The following is a 17,797-nucleotide window of genomic DNA, read 5'->3' as shown; positions in this document are numbered from 1 at the left end:
CTATTGCATTCATCACAACGGTCATTAATCGATCTACTGCATGATAACAAGCGCTCTTACATCAGAAATAACACAGTTTCCTCGATACAAAATGCTTCTGGATACATCTAACACTTTCTGGGAGAGAAGGCAATCTGCCACCAGATTACTGGATGAACAACCATATGTCAAAGAAGATTGCCAGACTATGAATGACATCGAGTAAAACATAATAAGTGTTTTAAGTGTCAATCAACACACTAGTTCAACAAAAGCAATCAGTAATCTTTTACTTCACAGCACTGTTTGGAAATGAGCAGCATCAGATTTCAGCTCCCCAATTCCTACTATTTCACAAAGGAACAACACAGTTTTCCACCAATGCTACCGTAATCTAACCGTATCAATGCTTGCAAGCATCTATCAAATGATGGCATAACCTAAACACGCAGGAAGTTGCACCATTATTTACAGAGCATGTATTACATGGTACATACATACATACATACAACAGTATCAATCGGTCTCTTGCCGGCAATTTTACCCAAGCGTAAATACAAGAATCTATCCAACAGGCTTAGGTTCCCGCTGTGGAATGAACATCGAAGCTACAGCACAGGTACTTGAATGGTCATGGACACAGAGACTGATAGGTTCCCGCTGCGGAAACTGGAACCCCTCACGGAGTTGGTTCTCGCTAATGTCCGATCCGCAAGCCAGTCATTTCCAAATGCCATGGCTGTAGGTGCCTCACATCTCTGGCACAACTTAGAAAGTAATGCAGCCTTTCTTCTGGCCCTCTTTGTCCCAGATAACGAGATGGTCCGAATCAAGCCACTCAACACTTGCATCCTGGCTACCTTTTGTGTTACAGCCAAACCACCACTTTGGCACATCTCCTGCAAAGCTGCAACTGCATTCTCCTTCCCCTTCGGGGTTCCTCTCCTCATTATTCCCACCAGGTTTGTGATTGCAGTGTCCTCACCACCAATTGTCTGCGCCACAATAGGCTGCCTCATGAGAAATGCCAGAGCACCTGCAGCCTCTTCGGCCACACATTCGTCTCTCAGTGCTCCCACCAGCGCTGAAACAGCTCCCATGTCCGACATGGGAGACCAGCTTCCCGGGTGGGTCGAAAGATTGAACAAGGCCATCACAGCATCTTTCTTCCCTCTTGTGCTTCCCTGCACCAGCAAATTGGCCAATGCCATCACAGCACCCTGCTCATCAACAATCATTTTCTTGAACTCGTGAACAGCAGATAAGCTGAACAATGTGGCTGCCGCATTCTCCCTTGCCTCGGTAGTCAATCCATGTATCATAACATAAACAATCAATTTCAAACATCCTTCCTCCTCCATGATCCATCTCTTGTTACTGTCGTGAATAGATATGTTCAATATCGCAGTCACTGCATTCTCTTGAGCAACCGGGTTTGTGGAATGGAGCAATCGGCATAGGAGAGGGATGGCCCCAGCCTCAGCAATTAACGACCTGTTCTCCTTCCCGGTCTTCGCCAGCAACCGGAGTTCACGGGCAGCGACGGTCTTCCATTCCTGTGAACCAGCAGACAGCTGCTGCACTAAAATTCTAGCTGTGGCTCTGTTTGCTTCGATTGCTGCCTTGCTGCTACATGCTACCACAGTGCTCTCAGCTGAAGTGCCCATGCCGTCGGGAGTTCCGTACGGGATTCCATAAGCAGCACACCACTGGGAAATCAGGTTTCTGAGAGCTCTGTTTGGCCTGAGCCGGCTGTTCGCGAGCGTCTGGCGGGAATTAGGGCAAGTTCGATGCCCTTCTTCGATCCACTGAGTGATGGAAGCGCGATCGTAGGTCTGGCCGGTGGAAACGACCACCGGATCCTTCATCAGATCGAGCGATATCGGGCAGCAGAAGTCCTTGGGGATCGTCAACGAGAAATCAGCACTTCCCTGGCTTACACTACTCCCAAGACTCGACAATCGCCTCCTTGATATCCTACCTTGATCGCCGAAAGGCCTTCCGAATTCCATTTCTTGTAACCCAAAAAACAAGAATCTACAATACCGGGTGAGCGCAATGACTCCACCGACGACGGGCAGATCTATGTCTTCCTCCTGATTAAAGACCTGCTCTTCCAAGAACTCAATCTCGGTCCGGAAAGCCCTGGCATCCTGGATACCCAGACCGTCGACGAACGTGCTCCGGAGCTCCGCCGGATCCGGCAGCACGCCGGTCTCCAGCCGACGCAAGAATGAGTGGATCTTGCGGCGGAGCTCCTCGTCATAGGGGTCGATAAAAAGCTCGGACCGTTTGCACTGCCGCCGGAGGAGCTCGAGATGCTCGCGAATGTCAACGGTGAGGAGGAGATCGTCGAGAGGGATGACGTCGAGAAGCGTGGCCAGTTCCCGGGCGAGGTCGTGGAAGCTGCCGGAGATTTGGGGGTTCCTCAACAAAAGCCAGAGCCGGCTCGACTGGGAGCAGTACTCGAGGAGGATCTTGGACCGGTAGACGAAGATGTAGAGCTCCTTGAGGCAAAGCGCCGCCGAGGAGGGAAACCGCGGCGGGAGGGGGGAGGAAGGGGAGGAGGCGAAGGACTCCTCGAGGAATTCGAAGAGGGCAGACAGGATGCGCAGCCTGCGGACGAGGGACCGCGCGTTGCAGCGCTGGAATCGGGAGGGGCAGCGGGCGACATCCGCGGAGAGGGCAACGAGGGCGTGCACGAGGGCGAAGCCCGCGAGGTCGCCGGGTGCGAAGAACATGCCGGAGAGGGGAGACCGCCGGCGGCGGACAGAGAGGAAAGCGAATGGTGAGGTCATGGCTCGGCCGCGGGGCGCGGGTGGGAAGATAAGGGATATTAGGGTTCCAGTTCGGTGGCGGGCGATGGGATTATGTCACCTCGGGGTTAGTTTTGGAATTTGGAGTCCAGGAATAACAAAATTCCACATTTACCTTCTTATGCGAGCAAGAGATGGAGGGGTGATTTAGGGAATTCATGGGAACCGGAGAGACGCCGTTGCCCCTTGCTGTTGTGCCTAATGATTAATATAGAGAGCTTGCCGGTGCAACAAATCAAAGGCGGTGACGAGACCCAACAGGCCATTGTTTAAGGAGGTCTTCTCCTTCTCCCCTGCCAATGGCAAGGCGACAGGCGTGCAGACTGAGACGGAGTGGGTGAGGTTTAGGTCGGTAAAGTCGACGCTGTTGACGGTTACGAGGAAAAAGAAGACGGCGACGGCACGGCGGTTGGGGGCGGATGGACGAGCGGGTGTATGGCGAGAAAGGAAAAAAAGAAAGATATATATATATATACACACACTACCTTAAAATTTCCTGCTAATTTCATTCTTAATTAATTGAGGAGAAATAAGCACCAATGGGTGGCTCCATGCGAGACCCACGTGTATGAGGCTGACATCAATAATTCATCTATGAGTCCGAGGCTCAGCTGCCATTCGAACCGATAAGTCAAGTCAACCGAGGTGGGGTCCATAGATTTGAAATTGCCGCGTCCACCTCACCCCTGAGAAATTTCCAGCGGTGGTTCGGCCCCCCGCTTGAATGTGGAGTCACTGCTGCTTGCCTTCGCGACGAGTCGATCGGACATCAGTACATCGGACTTTGATGGGGACGCAAATCACGCTGCAGGTCGAACATCGCTCGTTGAAGCCTTAGGGGCCTTCTCATTTATGTGTTGCTGCCGTCTTCAATGAGTGCTGTCATTTCTCGCTGCTCTCTTCCTCTGCGCTCTCCAGCTTGCCTTGAAGTTGAAGAGGAGATGAGCCAGCGAGGTTGCCGCCGCCGCCGCCAAATTTCGGGTCGGTGGCTCGGACGATCACCAAGATCCTCCGCCTGCTGCCAACGATGTTGGCGATTACTCCGGTATCCTCTCTGATCCCCATGGAGATGGCTTGAACATTCCTGATGATGAGAAGAAGCAGCTGCAGGAGTCGCTGTTAGCCGAACTGTTCGCCAGCATTTCGGCCGTCAACGCCGCCTACGCCCAGCTTCAGGTTGCGCAGTCCTCCTATGATCTGTAATCGATAGAATCTGCCGACGGCGCCGTCGTTGCCGAGCTCAGGCGCATCTCGGAACTTAAGTGCTCCAACTTCAGAAACCAGTTCGACCCTCGCACCAATCCGATTGTGCACCCGGCTCTCTCCGCACAGCTCCAGAAGCTGAAGAACCTCGTCGAGACCCACAGGATCACCACTTGCAAGCTGTGGTCGGAGCTCGAGCTCAAGGACCCCGAGATTCTCGCCCTCGGAGCAGAGCTCCTCGAATAAGAGAGAAAGACCGGAGCTTTGGAGGCCAAGCTCCAACCCAACCTTTCCCTCGCCGCCCTCGATGCACTCCACCTATCTGGGCTCAGTGCCACTCATTTCCTCACCGCGCTGCGGTAAGCCTTCAAATCGGTCAGGTCCATCGTCCAATTGATGGTGAAGGAGATGGAGTCCGGCGGTTGGGACCTCGACGCCGCCGCGGGCTCGATTCCCACCTGACGTGATCCGCCAGAAGAACCCCGGCCACCGGCTTCGCGTTCGAATCCTACGTCTGACAGAGGATGTTCTCCGGCTTCCACCGCCAAAGCTTCGGCCTTGCCACGCTGGAAGAATGCTCCACGTGGGAAGCCAGCAATTTTTCGACGAATTCACCAGGCTCAAGTCAATCGCAATGAATCAGAGTCTAGGCGTCCGGCCGTCGCCGGTGGCGTAATTCTGCAGGAAGAAGTACTTGTCGTTGGTGCACTCGAAGATGGAATCCTCCTCCTTCTACGATCTCGACCCGAGGGCGATGGTGAGCTCCGGGCCGGGCTTCCCGGGCTCCGAGTTCTTCGCTGGGTTCGCCTAGATGTCACGACGGGTGTGGTCCCTCCAGTGGCTCTTCTTCTCGTTCGAGCCAAAGACCGAGCGGCTCATCTTCCAGGTCCGACAGGGGAGCCAGTTCTCTGAGGTGTACATGGAGAGCGTTTCGGCGGCGGACGACAAGGAGGGAGGCGGCCGTCTCCGGTCGACCCGCCGCGGCCGGCCTCACAGTCGTCCCCAGGTTCCGAGTGGGCCGAAATCTGATCCAGTGTAAGGTCTATCTCATCTCACGCGAGCCGAACGTAGACGAACGGCCGTGATCGTGTGCGATCCCATCCGACGGCATTCAAGGCATCAGGCGAGCGACGCGATGTATTTATCGGTAGTGTAATTAATTTAGCTAGTTGGGAGTGTAATTATATTATAGCTTTTCTTAATGAGTATTAATTAAGCATGCGTAGATGCTAATTAATGATGCATGTTGGTGACATTTATATACAAAGGGATTACAATCCGTCCTATTTGCTGCTCCGCTGAGGTCATACCCTCATCAAATTAAAATATATATTAGGACTAATCACAAGATTAGGCATCCTATAATCATGCATATGCATGCGAGTTTGGCATGTAATCTCAGGAAACAAAGCCTTGTTGTTGATACAAGCAAGCATTAATGCCCATTCCTTCTTGTCTGGTCTGGGAGAAGGCATGGAAGTGACGCGATTAGCTTCGTGGAGTCCGAGAGCCAGCACTGCACATTGCATCTGCCTCCACCTACCGACGACAAGAAGACGGGGCATCAACTTCACCAAAACCTTTCGGTGTCTCAGGATCACCCTCGGGTGACCACAATAGCGTCTTACAGCCATCCGAAACAAGTGCTTGGTCTCGTCCGGAGTCCCATTCATGCCGCGTTATTCTCCGACAAGAACGCCATGTGTGGGGTGCTGTTTCCATGTACTTCCCGCCCCGGCATGGCTTTGCGAACCGCGTCCCCGGTCGCCTTTCCAGATTTGCCTCGAGAGGCTGCGCATCCTTACCCACCAGGTCGGCAATGAGCTTCTTGCTTTCTAGTATACGATCGGTTCACATAAGCTTCTGGGTTTTGACGTTCGAGTTGACTGGCATGCATCTGAAGACGAACAATCTCATCTAAAGCAGCGTTGACAAGCAGTTGCAGGTTTATATGAGAATCTAACAGTTGGATATTTGTTGGTGATCGAAGGAGCACGATAATCTATCAAGAATGCTTCAGGTGATTGGTAGTTGAAGAAGGTAATGGAGTATGACTAGAGGTTTCGAAGTGCTCCGTAAGTTTAGGATAAGCCATTACGTGTTTCTTGTTCTGGTGAACGACAACAACCTTGCCGTCTGAATCGGATTCTAGCAATAGCATACATCAAACTTTTCCTTCCATTAAGAAAGCTCAGCATCTGTGCCCACTCATGACTTCAATCCAATCGATCGGGGAAGTGTAATTGCCAAAACCACAAGAGTTTGAGAACCTTGGAGACTAACAAGGATGGAGAACAACAAAAGAGAAGCAACCGAATGTATTATCACGACTGTGATCTCCAGCGCAAGCGGGCACTCAGTGCATCAAGCCAATCCAATGAAGAAACAAATGATCGAGAGCTACAGCAGTGTGAGGGAAGAAAGAAAGCATGCATGAAGCTGCGCTACAAAAATTCGCATGGCATACAAACACAAGAAGGGAAGGGTTCGACGAAGCTAATGGCCGACGCCGGGGCTGGGGACCGATGCCACCATCCTCCTGACTTCGTTTTCGCTCGGAGAAGATGGTGGCGAGCTTGAACCATCAGCTGTCAAGGATCCAACCTTCTCCTCCTTCCGCGGGTCGAGCAGCTCCCGGGCTTGTAGAGGTGGTGCAAGGAGGAGAAAGAAGATGAGAACAAGTGTGATTCCCTTGCAAGATGAGGCCATTGAGAGAGGTAGGAACGGTGTGTGTGTGTGTGTGTGTGTGTTAGCTCAGGAAGGTTTCGCAGGGCTCCGAGTGGCATTATATTGTGACGAAGGTGGTGGGCTCGTCTCCCGCTCCCTTCTCTCTCTCTCTCTCTCTCTCTCTCTCTCCGCGTGCCCAAAGTCAAAAAAGGCCACTGGAGTCTGCCTCCATGGATTGTGGGAACCATTCTTCTCTCTACACGTTAATTCTCAGTTCAGCTTTACTTTGAGATAGAATCATATGCCACTGCAATAAAACAGATTGCTATAGCGTCTAGTCTCAAGAATCCGATCCAGAAGACAGAGAGGAAGAAAGAGAGAAAGAAAGAAAGAAAGAGGAGAGAACTCCTTTTGTCGACCTTGCAAAAACCGAAAGAACTGATTCAATTTGATATGGTTTGAGGCCCCAAACATCTTATTCTTGCCGACTGACTCTTTAGTTGGTGATCACCAGATTCCAATTCTTTTGTGGATAGAGTTCTCACACGCTATCTACATATGTTACAGTCGATGAAACCTTTTAGAGGAGTTTTCGATGCGTATATTATCTAAAATCTAATCCAATCCAACTCACACGGGGGGACTAATCGACTTAAGATTTCATTACTGTGCACCGTATACATGTGTGGGCATGTACGTACACAGTACGCAATCTTTGTGTGTGTTGCAGAGTTCTCGTCCTCGGCGGGACAACGTGCGTCGCCTGCCGACCGGGATGTGCACCGCCGTCGTCTTGTCGGCGAGGGGACCCACCGACCCCTTTCCCCCACTCCTAAGCAACCAACGGCGTCATGTCCGCTCGTGTCCGGTGGCCCACTGTTCGCTATCCTATCTATCGTAAAGTGGCATGGCGTGGGAGTCGACGCTTCCAATTTTGGTCGAGCTTCGAATAATGATTTTTATTAAAATATTTTATCCTAAAAAAAACTTAATCAATTTCAAAAATAATGTAATTTATTAATAAAAAAATATTAAATCCAAAATTATAACTCTCACCCATAAATCAAAATTCTTGAGTTTACCCTTCTATAAATAAAACACTCATATAATGTTTAGATAGAAGAGATAAAAGAGCTAAAATTTCCAACATAATTGAACATGATCGGGAATTAGTGCATCGAGGAATGTTAGGAAGTTGACATCCGAACAAAGAACAGCCGATGGAAGAATGATGGATTTATTTCTGGCATGCATGAAAGATGCATGTTGAGGAACAGACATGGCATGACAAGGTCTTAGTCTGCACTACTCTCGATCTTCTCCGACAGCAATAGAAACAGTAGATAATGATACAGGAACAACTACAGCACCACACGCGCACGCATGTAACTACGTTTAATGCAGGCAGTCGAAGGCTCTGAAATCATGCATGCAATGGCCGGCTAGAACTTGCCCTCGTTGGCTTGCTTGAAGATATCAGCCTGGGCTTCGGCGGCGCCGTCGGAGGTGATGGCGCCGGCGAAGGAGAACTTCACCTGCTTGGTGGTGAAGGGGTACTTGCTGTCGGTCATCGAGTTCAGCAGCGCGGCGGTTCCCTCGCGGAAGAGAGCGCCGTAGCCGTCGGTCCGGGTGTTGGTCAGCGCGTCGTGCAGGGTGGGGTTGCTGCCGAAGATGGCGGCGCAGCCGTAGCCGAAGAGATCGCCCACGGTGCCCAGGGACCCGATGACGGCGACGATGGCATCGGGGTGAGAGCCCCAGTATCTGAAGACAGACGAAAAGCGATGAGCGAAGTGGTGTTCAATCTAGAGCTTGTAGATGGCAGTTCACCGTGCTTACTTGCAGGTGCCATTGAAAGGAGGAGTGTGTGAGCCGGTGGGGGTGGATGGGGGCTTGACGACGGGAGAGGAGTGAGCACCGTCGGGCGTCGGAGTTCCATGGCCACCACCGGAGGGAGTCGGGCGATGTGGTGTCGTGTGTGAACCTGCACCACCAGCAAACCGTAAGGACGACGCCAAACCGAAGCTTGCATTGAACTCTACCGGTTAAGTTGCACTGCAATGACGCCTGCACACACTCGACACTGAAAACAAGGTGATGATGATATGAGACAGAGACAGAGACAGAGACAGAGACAGAGTACGTGTTTGAGGATAGAAGTTCTTCTGCTCACTGAACTCCTGTAAGCTTCGGCTGATGACAGGAGTAACCACGGATCCAACTAAGAGAAGACAAAGCAAGGAATTCTGCGCTCTTTCCTGCCACTCCATGCACACCAACAGAAGGAAGAGACAGACTGACAGAGAGAGAGGTGGAACGGAGGAGACAGAAGCAGCTGCTGCAACGAGCAGGAGTGAGCATGCACGTACATAAATACACAGAGAAGGAGCAATTAGATCCACGGCAGAGCATTCACGAGCATAAATTTTGGTAGTTGGACGACATTAAATGATCTTTTGCCATACAGTCGAACAAAAGAAGAAAGAACACAAACACTATTACCAGCTGGCCACTACTGATTTCAATGTATCATCATGACATTGGATGTAATGATCTCAGTTGTTGATGTTCTCTTTTCTTGGATGTTTCTGTCTCGACATGAATTTATGTTAAGGCAACAGTTTCTTCTTATGTTCAAGCGTTAGGTTTTGCAGGTGTCTCTCCGGGCACTCTGCTGCAGTAACTCTCCGAGCAAGCATGAGCTGGAGCTCTGAAGCGTTCGCAGTGTACCAGAGACTGACAAGTCTCATTCTCTGCAGTAAATCCCAATAATAAATGTGTGCAGAGTGGTCTTCTCGTCTTCCTCCCGAGTTCTTCTTCATATGAATCGCGACAGGGAGGAGTAGGTGAGGCCTGACTCGTACCAAAGTGCCATGAAGAGGACAGACTAGATCTGCTTGACCTTAATTCAAAACCTAACAAGATTCATAGTTAGGAACAATATTATTTATGTTTGTGGAGGAATCCTAACAGGAGCAGTAGATCTTTGATTGATCCGTCGTGGTCTACAGGCTTTACTGCTTGCACATTCCATCACAGGATCCAGCTAACACTCGAGTGCGCTGCCATTGAAGAACTACGGAGAGTATGTGGGGGGAGAGGTTAAAGGGATGGATTGAAATTTACAAGGAGACCTATCTTGGAGGGAAATGTTACTACATGACCGGTGCAAGCAATTTACTCTTGTTTCCCAACCCAAAAGGCTTCGCTAGAAAGACTCCATACCTCATGACATGACATGATGGAGATGCTCGTCACACTAATATAGTAAGCTCGGATAAGTTAGGATAATTTCTAAATTTAAAAATATATATTAAAATTTATATAATTACAAAGATAAAATATTTAATCTTATTTATCTTAATACTATCAGTTTGATCATCACGTTAAACCTCTTTTAACATCTCGATCTCTATACTTGAAAATTTTATATTAAAATCCTTATAATTATGGGAGTGAAACATCTAATCTCATTTACTATAATACCGTTAGCTTTATCGATGGAAGATATAGCATGTGACAATACATGCATGAATGACATCGCATCGCTCTACCTCACTTGCCTCATCTTCCTCCTCTCTCCTTGTCATTGGTGATGCATATCTCTTACCTGCCTCATTTTCTTCCTTCGGTGCTGACTTAAATATAGAGTAGCATCGGAGGAGGAAGAGGAGGTAGAGTAGTGTGGCGTCGACCGCTTTGTCTCACCGCTTTGCCTCACCTCCCTCTTCTTCCTCCTTGGGTGTTGACGTAAATGTCTTACTGCTTTGTCTCCTATTCTTCGTTGTCATTGATATTTAGATCGACATTAGCAAGGTCGACTATCGGATCATTATCGTCGACCACCATCACAACAGTAACCTATGGTGCTACTGTCTGTTATCACTATTGAACTTACTTTTTTGTTCATCGTTTTTGCATCATTCATACACGTGTTATCACATGTTATATATTGAATCAGTAAAATTGATAACATTAAGGTAAATGAGAATAAATATTTAATTTCATAACTATAGAGACTTCAATATAAATTTTTTAAATTTAAGAACCGAGATAATAAAGAGATATAATTATAAGAGTAATATATAATTAGACAGATAAGTGATCGCTATGTTTGGATTACCATTCCCTGAGTCAGGATCTAAGAGTAGTACTAATTATGACCATTTACATGGAGACAATAAAGAAAGAGTCAAACAGGCACAATAATAGTTTTATTCTTCTTTGTTGTCCTTTTTTTTAACGAAGGATTTTTTTCCATTCTTCGTTATTGTATTTATTGTGAAGGAAAAGTTTCAAGTATTTATTATTGTAATTATTATTATTTATCATAGTATGTTAATGATTTCAAAAATTACCAGAGCATCCTGATTTTTCAGAAATTATCAGTGTGTTTTATTTTTCTAAAATTTCAAATTTATCCTAAATGTAAATAACTGAGAATTTCTTTCTAAGACAGTTACTATCTTTCAGAAAAAAAGAGAACAAAAAACTTCTCTGTTATTGAGTATTCAAGTCTGTTATCGACTTACATAAATGAATATTCACATGGAATAGAAAAAATGAATGAGAAAACAAAAGAAAGGCTGACAAGAAAATCAGTGCAAGAAGTCTTTGATTCATATTTGCACCTCAAGCAAATAGACTGTTGTTATTGATACATTTATAGAGCATGGCTTGACATACATTTGGAAGAAGCTAACATCTGCACAAGTAGGATTAGGATGCAAACAACTCTGCATATGTATAAATCTCAAACTGGCACCGAGCTCCCTTCTGAGGCTTCTTTGCCTGTGACACCCTCCTTCAGATTCTTGAAGTACTCATTGTAATCCTTTTCAGGGGTAGGGTTTTCAGGGTCGACCACGTAAGGCTCGTTGAACGGCACAGTACTTTTAACCTGCATACATATATAAACAAAAAGAATACTTGCATAGAGAAAATGCAAAAAGAAAAAAAAAGAACTATCACGATGCATCATGCTTAAGAGAATGCAATCTTGTCGCACGATCGATTCTGTTAGCAGAACTTATTAACTTATTGAGTCTGAACTAGACTCAAAATGCTTAATCTTAAGCCAATGGTAATAGACCGTCTAATCCTTATAAGTAAATCAGGAGGCTATTACAAATTTCATCATTAATTTTCAGTAAAATTTACTCAACATGACACAACAGTATCTTTTCATCATCAATTATTTTCAATCGTAATTACAATTAGATCTTTAAAAATTCATACACCCTTACAAGGCGATAATGTTAAATGAAGTCATGTTCAAATTTTCTTCCAAAGCTAAAAGGACAGATAAATTTAGATTTTCATATGGGATTTATGCCAATTAACTCAACAAAGCAAATATCCAACCATCTATGATCAAGGAAAATGAACGAGTGATAGACGAATAGTAGTCCATTCATCTAATTTTGGCAGGCCATAGAATACACATATTCAAGCATGGCTTCAGTGAACCACTGATCATATACATTGTGAGGGAATAATAGATAAAACAGAGCAAGACATTGAAAAAAAAAAGTCATAAATACTAATCTGATACAAGTTAAAAGTGTAGAACAATTTAGTCCTAGGCTAAAAGCAGGTTATTTACAAATTGGTTAATATGTATTTCCATCTACATCATGGGAGATTATTTTGTTCTTTCATTTTAGTCGATTTGAAAAGCTAATAACTTCTGATAAACAGATACTTGCAGAACAAACGTCAACATGAACCTTTTTTACCTCGAAGGTCTTCCCACATGCGTAAGGGCTACTCAGAGCCGCAACACAGATTTGTGCAACCTCCTCCCTTGAGATCTTACCCTGAAAGTCACAGAAGGTAGACATGAATTTAAGATACACATCGATATCACACAAGCTATATCTACCTAAATGACTTTAATACCGTTATATTGTCTCCTTGATCGAAAATGAGATCAGCTCCTGCAGGTTCTTCTGTTAGTGCACATGGTCGAACAATTGAATAAGGAATACCACTTTCACGTATCAAATCTTCACCCTGAAGTAAAAATACAGAATGAACAACTGTAGAAACTTAAAATTTAAATATTTTTGCTACCACTGCCACAATCAATTCAAGGTGATCGATTACCTATCATAACCGTGTATTTTTGCTTCCATATAAATTATATTTAGATCACCATTTGGGTATAACATACAATATAAAGTTACACATGATACATTAAAATTTGTCATGGGCAGTCTAGTTGATGATGTATAAATGGATGGTGTACAATGAATTCCAGGTACACTGGGAGGATGATGGATTGTACTTGATATGGTTTGAATTGTTTCCAACTATAAATACAACATGTTTTTTGCACTTAGATGCACATGTTGACATTCTTAATATGACACAGTATGACATTGACTTTGTAAAAATAGTAAATTTCGAAATTTCACAAAACCAAATTTATATATCAAAATCAACTTCAATCTCTATTTCAATTTTGATCTCTCCTAAGACATATCTACAACTTGTAGATATAAAAAACCGCACATTAATGAGTCAGTCCCAAAAGGCCAAAACCACAAGAAAATATGAAAAACCAATGTGACCTATTCATACTTAAAAAATGACATTGTCGTGATAATTGCTCATGGACCAGAATTTGTTATATATATTTAACAGATTTGCAATAAATTAGAAATAACGCTTGTTTATTTTAAACAAAGCAGATTTCTCTGTGAATTTCTTGATCATAAACAATAATGCTTTAACTCTTTTGCCTTGTATATGATGAATAGACACTTCTGATTACAGAGTTACAATTGGATAGACATATACATGTATGTATGTGTATACATATATATGTACATGTACACATGTATACATATATACGCATGTATACATATACATACATGCAGATGGCAACTAAGTTCAGTGAAGTAACCTTCAGTGAGGATAAATCCTAACTCTTTGTTCAAGCGCACTGCAGGTGGTTGTTTGCTTAGATCCAGTCCGGGTCTGTCAGGTCGAGTAACTCCTGCAGAGCTCACATGTACAAACCTGCATAATGAAGCCCTATCAGAGGTGTGATTCTTCCATATAAACAACTCAAAATGCAACTAGGCTACCCTCTGTGCCAGACAAACACAGATTAGTTATGCATAATTATAATGCCTTCCCCATTTTGGTTTTACGACTGGCTATGTTACACACTCCTGTAGAATCTGAACCTTCCACAATGAATCTTTAAACAGGATATTATTTCATAATGAAGAATGAAACCTGGGAGTGATAGGCTCATTAATGTATGCTCGTATGCTTGAAAATGGAAGCTGAAATGATCCTTCCACAAAAGTTGGGTTGAGTTTTCCATCATATTCGAACTTGCTGTACATAAGCTGAACAAGAATGTCTATTTGCATTACAAGAGACATCCAATTTTAACAAGAAAGAAAGGGAGAGAGAATTAAGAAACAAGCCTGAAGTGAAATTATATTGCTTGGATCGAAAGGTGCAGCATCAACCACAGTCCGAGCACGAAATATAGGCCTAAATGAAGAAAATGGTAGCTTTATCTGAATCCAGCAGGAAATGTAGTTAGCTTAACTAGCAAATAATTGAGCCACAATGCATCCAAATGGAGGTAAAACATACTGTCTGCCACTGCTCTTTTGTAGTGTCAAAGCTTGCAGGATAACCGACCGTGTCCCAATCAGAACTAGTACGTAAAATGAGCTTGTAACGACGTCCATCACCTTTTACCCTCATTTCAATACCATCATATGCTGAAAGGTCTTCAGGTGTAGAAAAATTCTGGACACATAAAAACATTGAATCTTCAACTATGTAGTTCACATGGCATTAATTTAGCATAGTGACAAAAGAATCGAAACTAACTTAATCATTAAAGGCACTTATTTGACTATCAATTGCACAATTAAGAGCATCTACAAGAAATCTGAAAATAGATGTTAAAAGCATCTACAAGAAATCTTTAGTTGTCAGAAAGTATTAAATGTCTATAAGCCATTCAACCAAAGAATTTATTATGAGGTAAGAAGACAGATTTTTTATTGTTAAGACTGGTCCTGGAACTATTATTTTAGCATGATAAGGTATATATATTCTTACTGTGGCAGTTAGGGCATGGACTCCAAAAGCATTTGTTAGCAAACATTTTGGAGCCAGACCTAGAAGTGTTACAAGAGTAATTATATAGGAAAAATACAACTAGTTCCAAGATAGTGTGTTTTCGTCCTATTCAGTAGCATTAACATGAATACAAGGCCAACACAATATTACAGTAGCAATCATATAATTATATTCCCTCTCAAGAAAACATCAAGCCCAGAAAGTTTTACAACAAATGGTCATTATTAAGTAGTATAAAAAATTTCACTCTAAATTGTTAACAGAAAATTATGATAACATGGAAAAAACAGAAAGAAGAAGTCCATCAAATTTAGAAACTTATTCATGCAGATAATTCACTTGGTTTGGTGGAACATGACAGTAAGTTTCAGCTTTCATTGCAAATAGGATTGCATAACAGTACATGGGTACTATTAAGTTAGTAAAGACTCAAATCTAAGCTTCATGAATATGTTAATTATGCAAAGCAATTTTCCGTGCATAGTTTTAACAAAACTTTGAAAAAGCAATATTATATGATGTTGTCCTGGAAAAAATAACAACATATAATATACCCACGCAATTTAGTTTGATTGGTGAATAATATCATCATATCAGTCAGAAACTAAACTAAAGAAATCATATAGCTCATCTTGGAGAATAATATCATCATATCAGTTAGACACTAAAGCAAAGATATAAGAGATTACTGTGTTTTACCAGCCAAATTAACATCAAATGAAGGATTTATGTTATGTAAGCCGATGGTATGCAGATTCAAGTTTGAGTTAGATCTCAATTATTCTTAAAATAGACATCATTTCTCTGACTTGATAAATAAACATCACTATTGCACACCCTTAAACATACTCATACTCCACTACAAGAAAACCTAATAACTAATACCAGGCCTGGACCATACAGTAAGCCCGATGTAGTTCTTTTCTATTTTTTAATTCTAAAAATTAAAAACCAAAATACCTAATAGCTTATCCCCCCAACACATCATGTGCACCTCTCTCTCTCTCTCTCTCTCTCACACACACACACACACACTTTGTTGCTTGCACTATTCATTGTCATTGTCACACCTTCCACGTCCACACCTCAGGCTATCCAGCCACCTACTAACCCTATTGATCATTACTCCTCACCCTCGTCACAGCGGCCTCCTCTCCTCCTCTTGTGCCTCTCCTCCTTCTCTCCATCACCACCATCATCTTGTCCTCTCCTCCTTCGCTGCCTCCTTTTTTTCCTCCTCCTCCTCCTCCTCTCCCCCCTTCCTCCCCTCACTTCTTCTTTGTACCATGATACTTCTGGCATACCATGTGCCAGTATACCAGATTGGATTTGGACATATTCCGGTCTGATCTTGTATTGGCATGAATTCAATATCCAAAATTGAGTTCTTGTTCTGTACTTATTTTCCCTTTCCAAACTCATTTTTACTAAGAATAAGATTTAAAATCTCTTTAATTTTCAAATAGATATATTGCCAGTGGAAATCATGGCAATCTGGGAATGACTGTTTCAAAATTCAAGCTAAAATTGATTCCCTTTCGAATGCCGTTGTGTTTGTTGTTCTGAATTCTAGACAATGATTTGAAAACCAAGTATTTGTCCCTATAAAAGATTTTTCTTTGGGGCAAAGATATTAACTATTCAAAGTCAAATCATTTAAAAAAAAGTGTTGATTGAAATCTGTGAAGCTTACACACTCATTTAAACTGTAAAAGTTAAAATAAATGAGTGACTAAAATATATTAATGCTAATAAACTCACTTATTTTGCTTTCTTATTTCCTTTACTTTTCTGTCTATGTATATTTAGTCATCTAATACCCCATAAATTAAAAGCATGGGAGCTACCACAATGCCATTATTCCATCATCAGGGAAATCAGAAAAAAAAATCAAACAATTTATCCATTTGTACTGTTTAGGCATGGCATTAGTCATGGCTGACCTTCCTATAATTCAGTTTCCATATCCTTCTGCTTCACTCTCGCGTGCACATTGAGACGTGCTCGCGATTATTCACTATAGTAAAGAGACATGCGAACAGCAGTTCACACAGCAAACAATCAAGTGTATTTACCAAAATGCAAATAGACAAATAAGGGCGACCATGATGCCGATGAGGTGATTTCGAGCTAGCAAACGGAGCTCTCCTACCACTCGAACATCAGAAATCAAATGCCAAAACAGGTACCTGAGGACTGAGAAGAGCGGAAGCCGAAGACCGCAAGGAGAGACCGCAGCAGCACTCCATTCCTCGGCAGACCTTAGGGTCCACACTTTCGCCCGGCGCGAATGCCGAGTAATAGGTACGCCATATCAAGAGAGGGAATACGGACCACAAAACCGGGAACAGATTGCGGCGGTGTCCTACCCCTCTCTCCCGGCTTCATTAAAGCGCTCCCCATCAAGTCATCAATGACAAGCTTCAATCCGATCAAATCAGACGGCGTCAATGGGTTTCCCCACTTAAGATACCGCTTGCGAGCGGCACACCAAATCGCATCTCCTCCGGTCGCTGAAGAAAGGAGCCAATATTTCTCTTCTCCGCCCTCTCGTCGCGAATTCTCTGACCCCCACGGGTTCATTGCGCTGCCTCGTGATATCCTACGATCTTATCGCCCGGAAGCTCGGAACTCATCGGGGTTCGGTGTCGGTGGAGGAGATCCTCCGACCCTGGATGATCCTCCAGCTGTGGCCGTGGCTACAAATATCCTCCTCCCGCAGCATCGACGCCCTGAAGATCCCCTCGCCGAGCATTCGCCGGATGGAGATTAGTGAATCTTGAGGCGTCCGCTACCTGTTCGACAAAATGCGGTAGAGGTGGATCGCAGGAAATAGGGATCTGCTCTTATTCAGAATCGACTTTAGCGGGCTTGTAATACGTAAATAAGTAAATCTCAATCCAACAATTCAAAGTTTTCCTTTTGATATTAATATATGGACGAATTGAGTTCCAACAATGAACGAATATAAATATTATTTTGATTAGATTTTCCATTTGGGGTCAATCTCAGGCAAC

At 44.1% G+C, this 17,797-nt stretch overlaps 3 protein-coding genes and 1 pseudogene across 3 annotated transcripts; 1 reads left to right on the top strand and 3 right to left on the bottom strand.

Moving 5' to 3' along the window:
• Positions 1–243: 243 nt before the first annotated feature.
• On the bottom strand, positions 244–2,981 carry LOC103991247 (U-box domain-containing protein 17). The gene has a single exon (XM_009410623.3). The coding sequence runs from the start codon at positions 2,775–2,777 to the stop codon at positions 588–590; it is 2,190 nt and encodes a 729-aa protein (XP_009408898.2). The 5' UTR covers positions 2,778–2,981; the 3' UTR covers positions 244–587.
• On the top strand, positions 2,776–5,225 carry LOC135643754 (protein GRAVITROPIC IN THE LIGHT 1-like; annotated as a pseudogene).
• Positions 5,226–7,886: 2,661 nt separating this feature from the next.
• LOC103991783 (protodermal factor 1-like) lies at positions 7,887–9,007 on the bottom strand. The gene is made up of 3 exons (XM_009411330.3): positions 8,806–9,007; positions 8,502–8,646; positions 7,887–8,426 (listed from the first exon to the last, which is right to left on the bottom strand). The coding sequence occupies exons 1-3, from the start codon at positions 8,930–8,932 to the stop codon at positions 8,108–8,110; spliced, it is 591 nt and encodes a 196-aa protein (XP_009409605.3). The 5' UTR covers positions 8,933–9,007; the 3' UTR covers positions 7,887–8,107.
• Positions 9,008–11,280: 2,273 nt separating this feature from the next.
• On the bottom strand, positions 11,281–17,157 carry LOC103991243 (protein HIGH CHLOROPHYLL FLUORESCENCE PHENOTYPE 173, chloroplastic-like). Its single transcript, XM_009410620.3, has 8 exons — positions 16,970–17,157; positions 14,283–14,441; positions 14,108–14,203; positions 13,911–14,026; positions 13,573–13,688; positions 12,564–12,703; positions 12,401–12,481; positions 11,281–11,562 (listed from the first exon to the last, which is right to left on the bottom strand). Exons 1-8 carry the CDS (start codon positions 17,027–17,029, stop codon positions 11,416–11,418), a joined length of 915 nt encoding a protein of 304 aa, XP_009408895.2. The 5' UTR covers positions 17,030–17,157; the 3' UTR covers positions 11,281–11,415.
• Positions 17,158–17,797: the final 640 nt, after the last annotated feature.

The sequence above is a fragment of the Musa acuminata genome, chromosome BXJ3-7, assembly GCF_036884655.1.
Source record: "Musa acuminata AAA Group cultivar baxijiao chromosome BXJ3-7, Cavendish_Baxijiao_AAA, whole genome shotgun sequence".
In the NCBI taxonomy this organism is placed as follows: domain Eukaryota; kingdom Viridiplantae; phylum Streptophyta; class Magnoliopsida; order Zingiberales; family Musaceae; genus Musa; species Musa acuminata.
The sequence above is the reverse complement of the archived record's forward strand: the minus strand, read 5'-3'. Positions and strand labels throughout refer to the sequence as shown.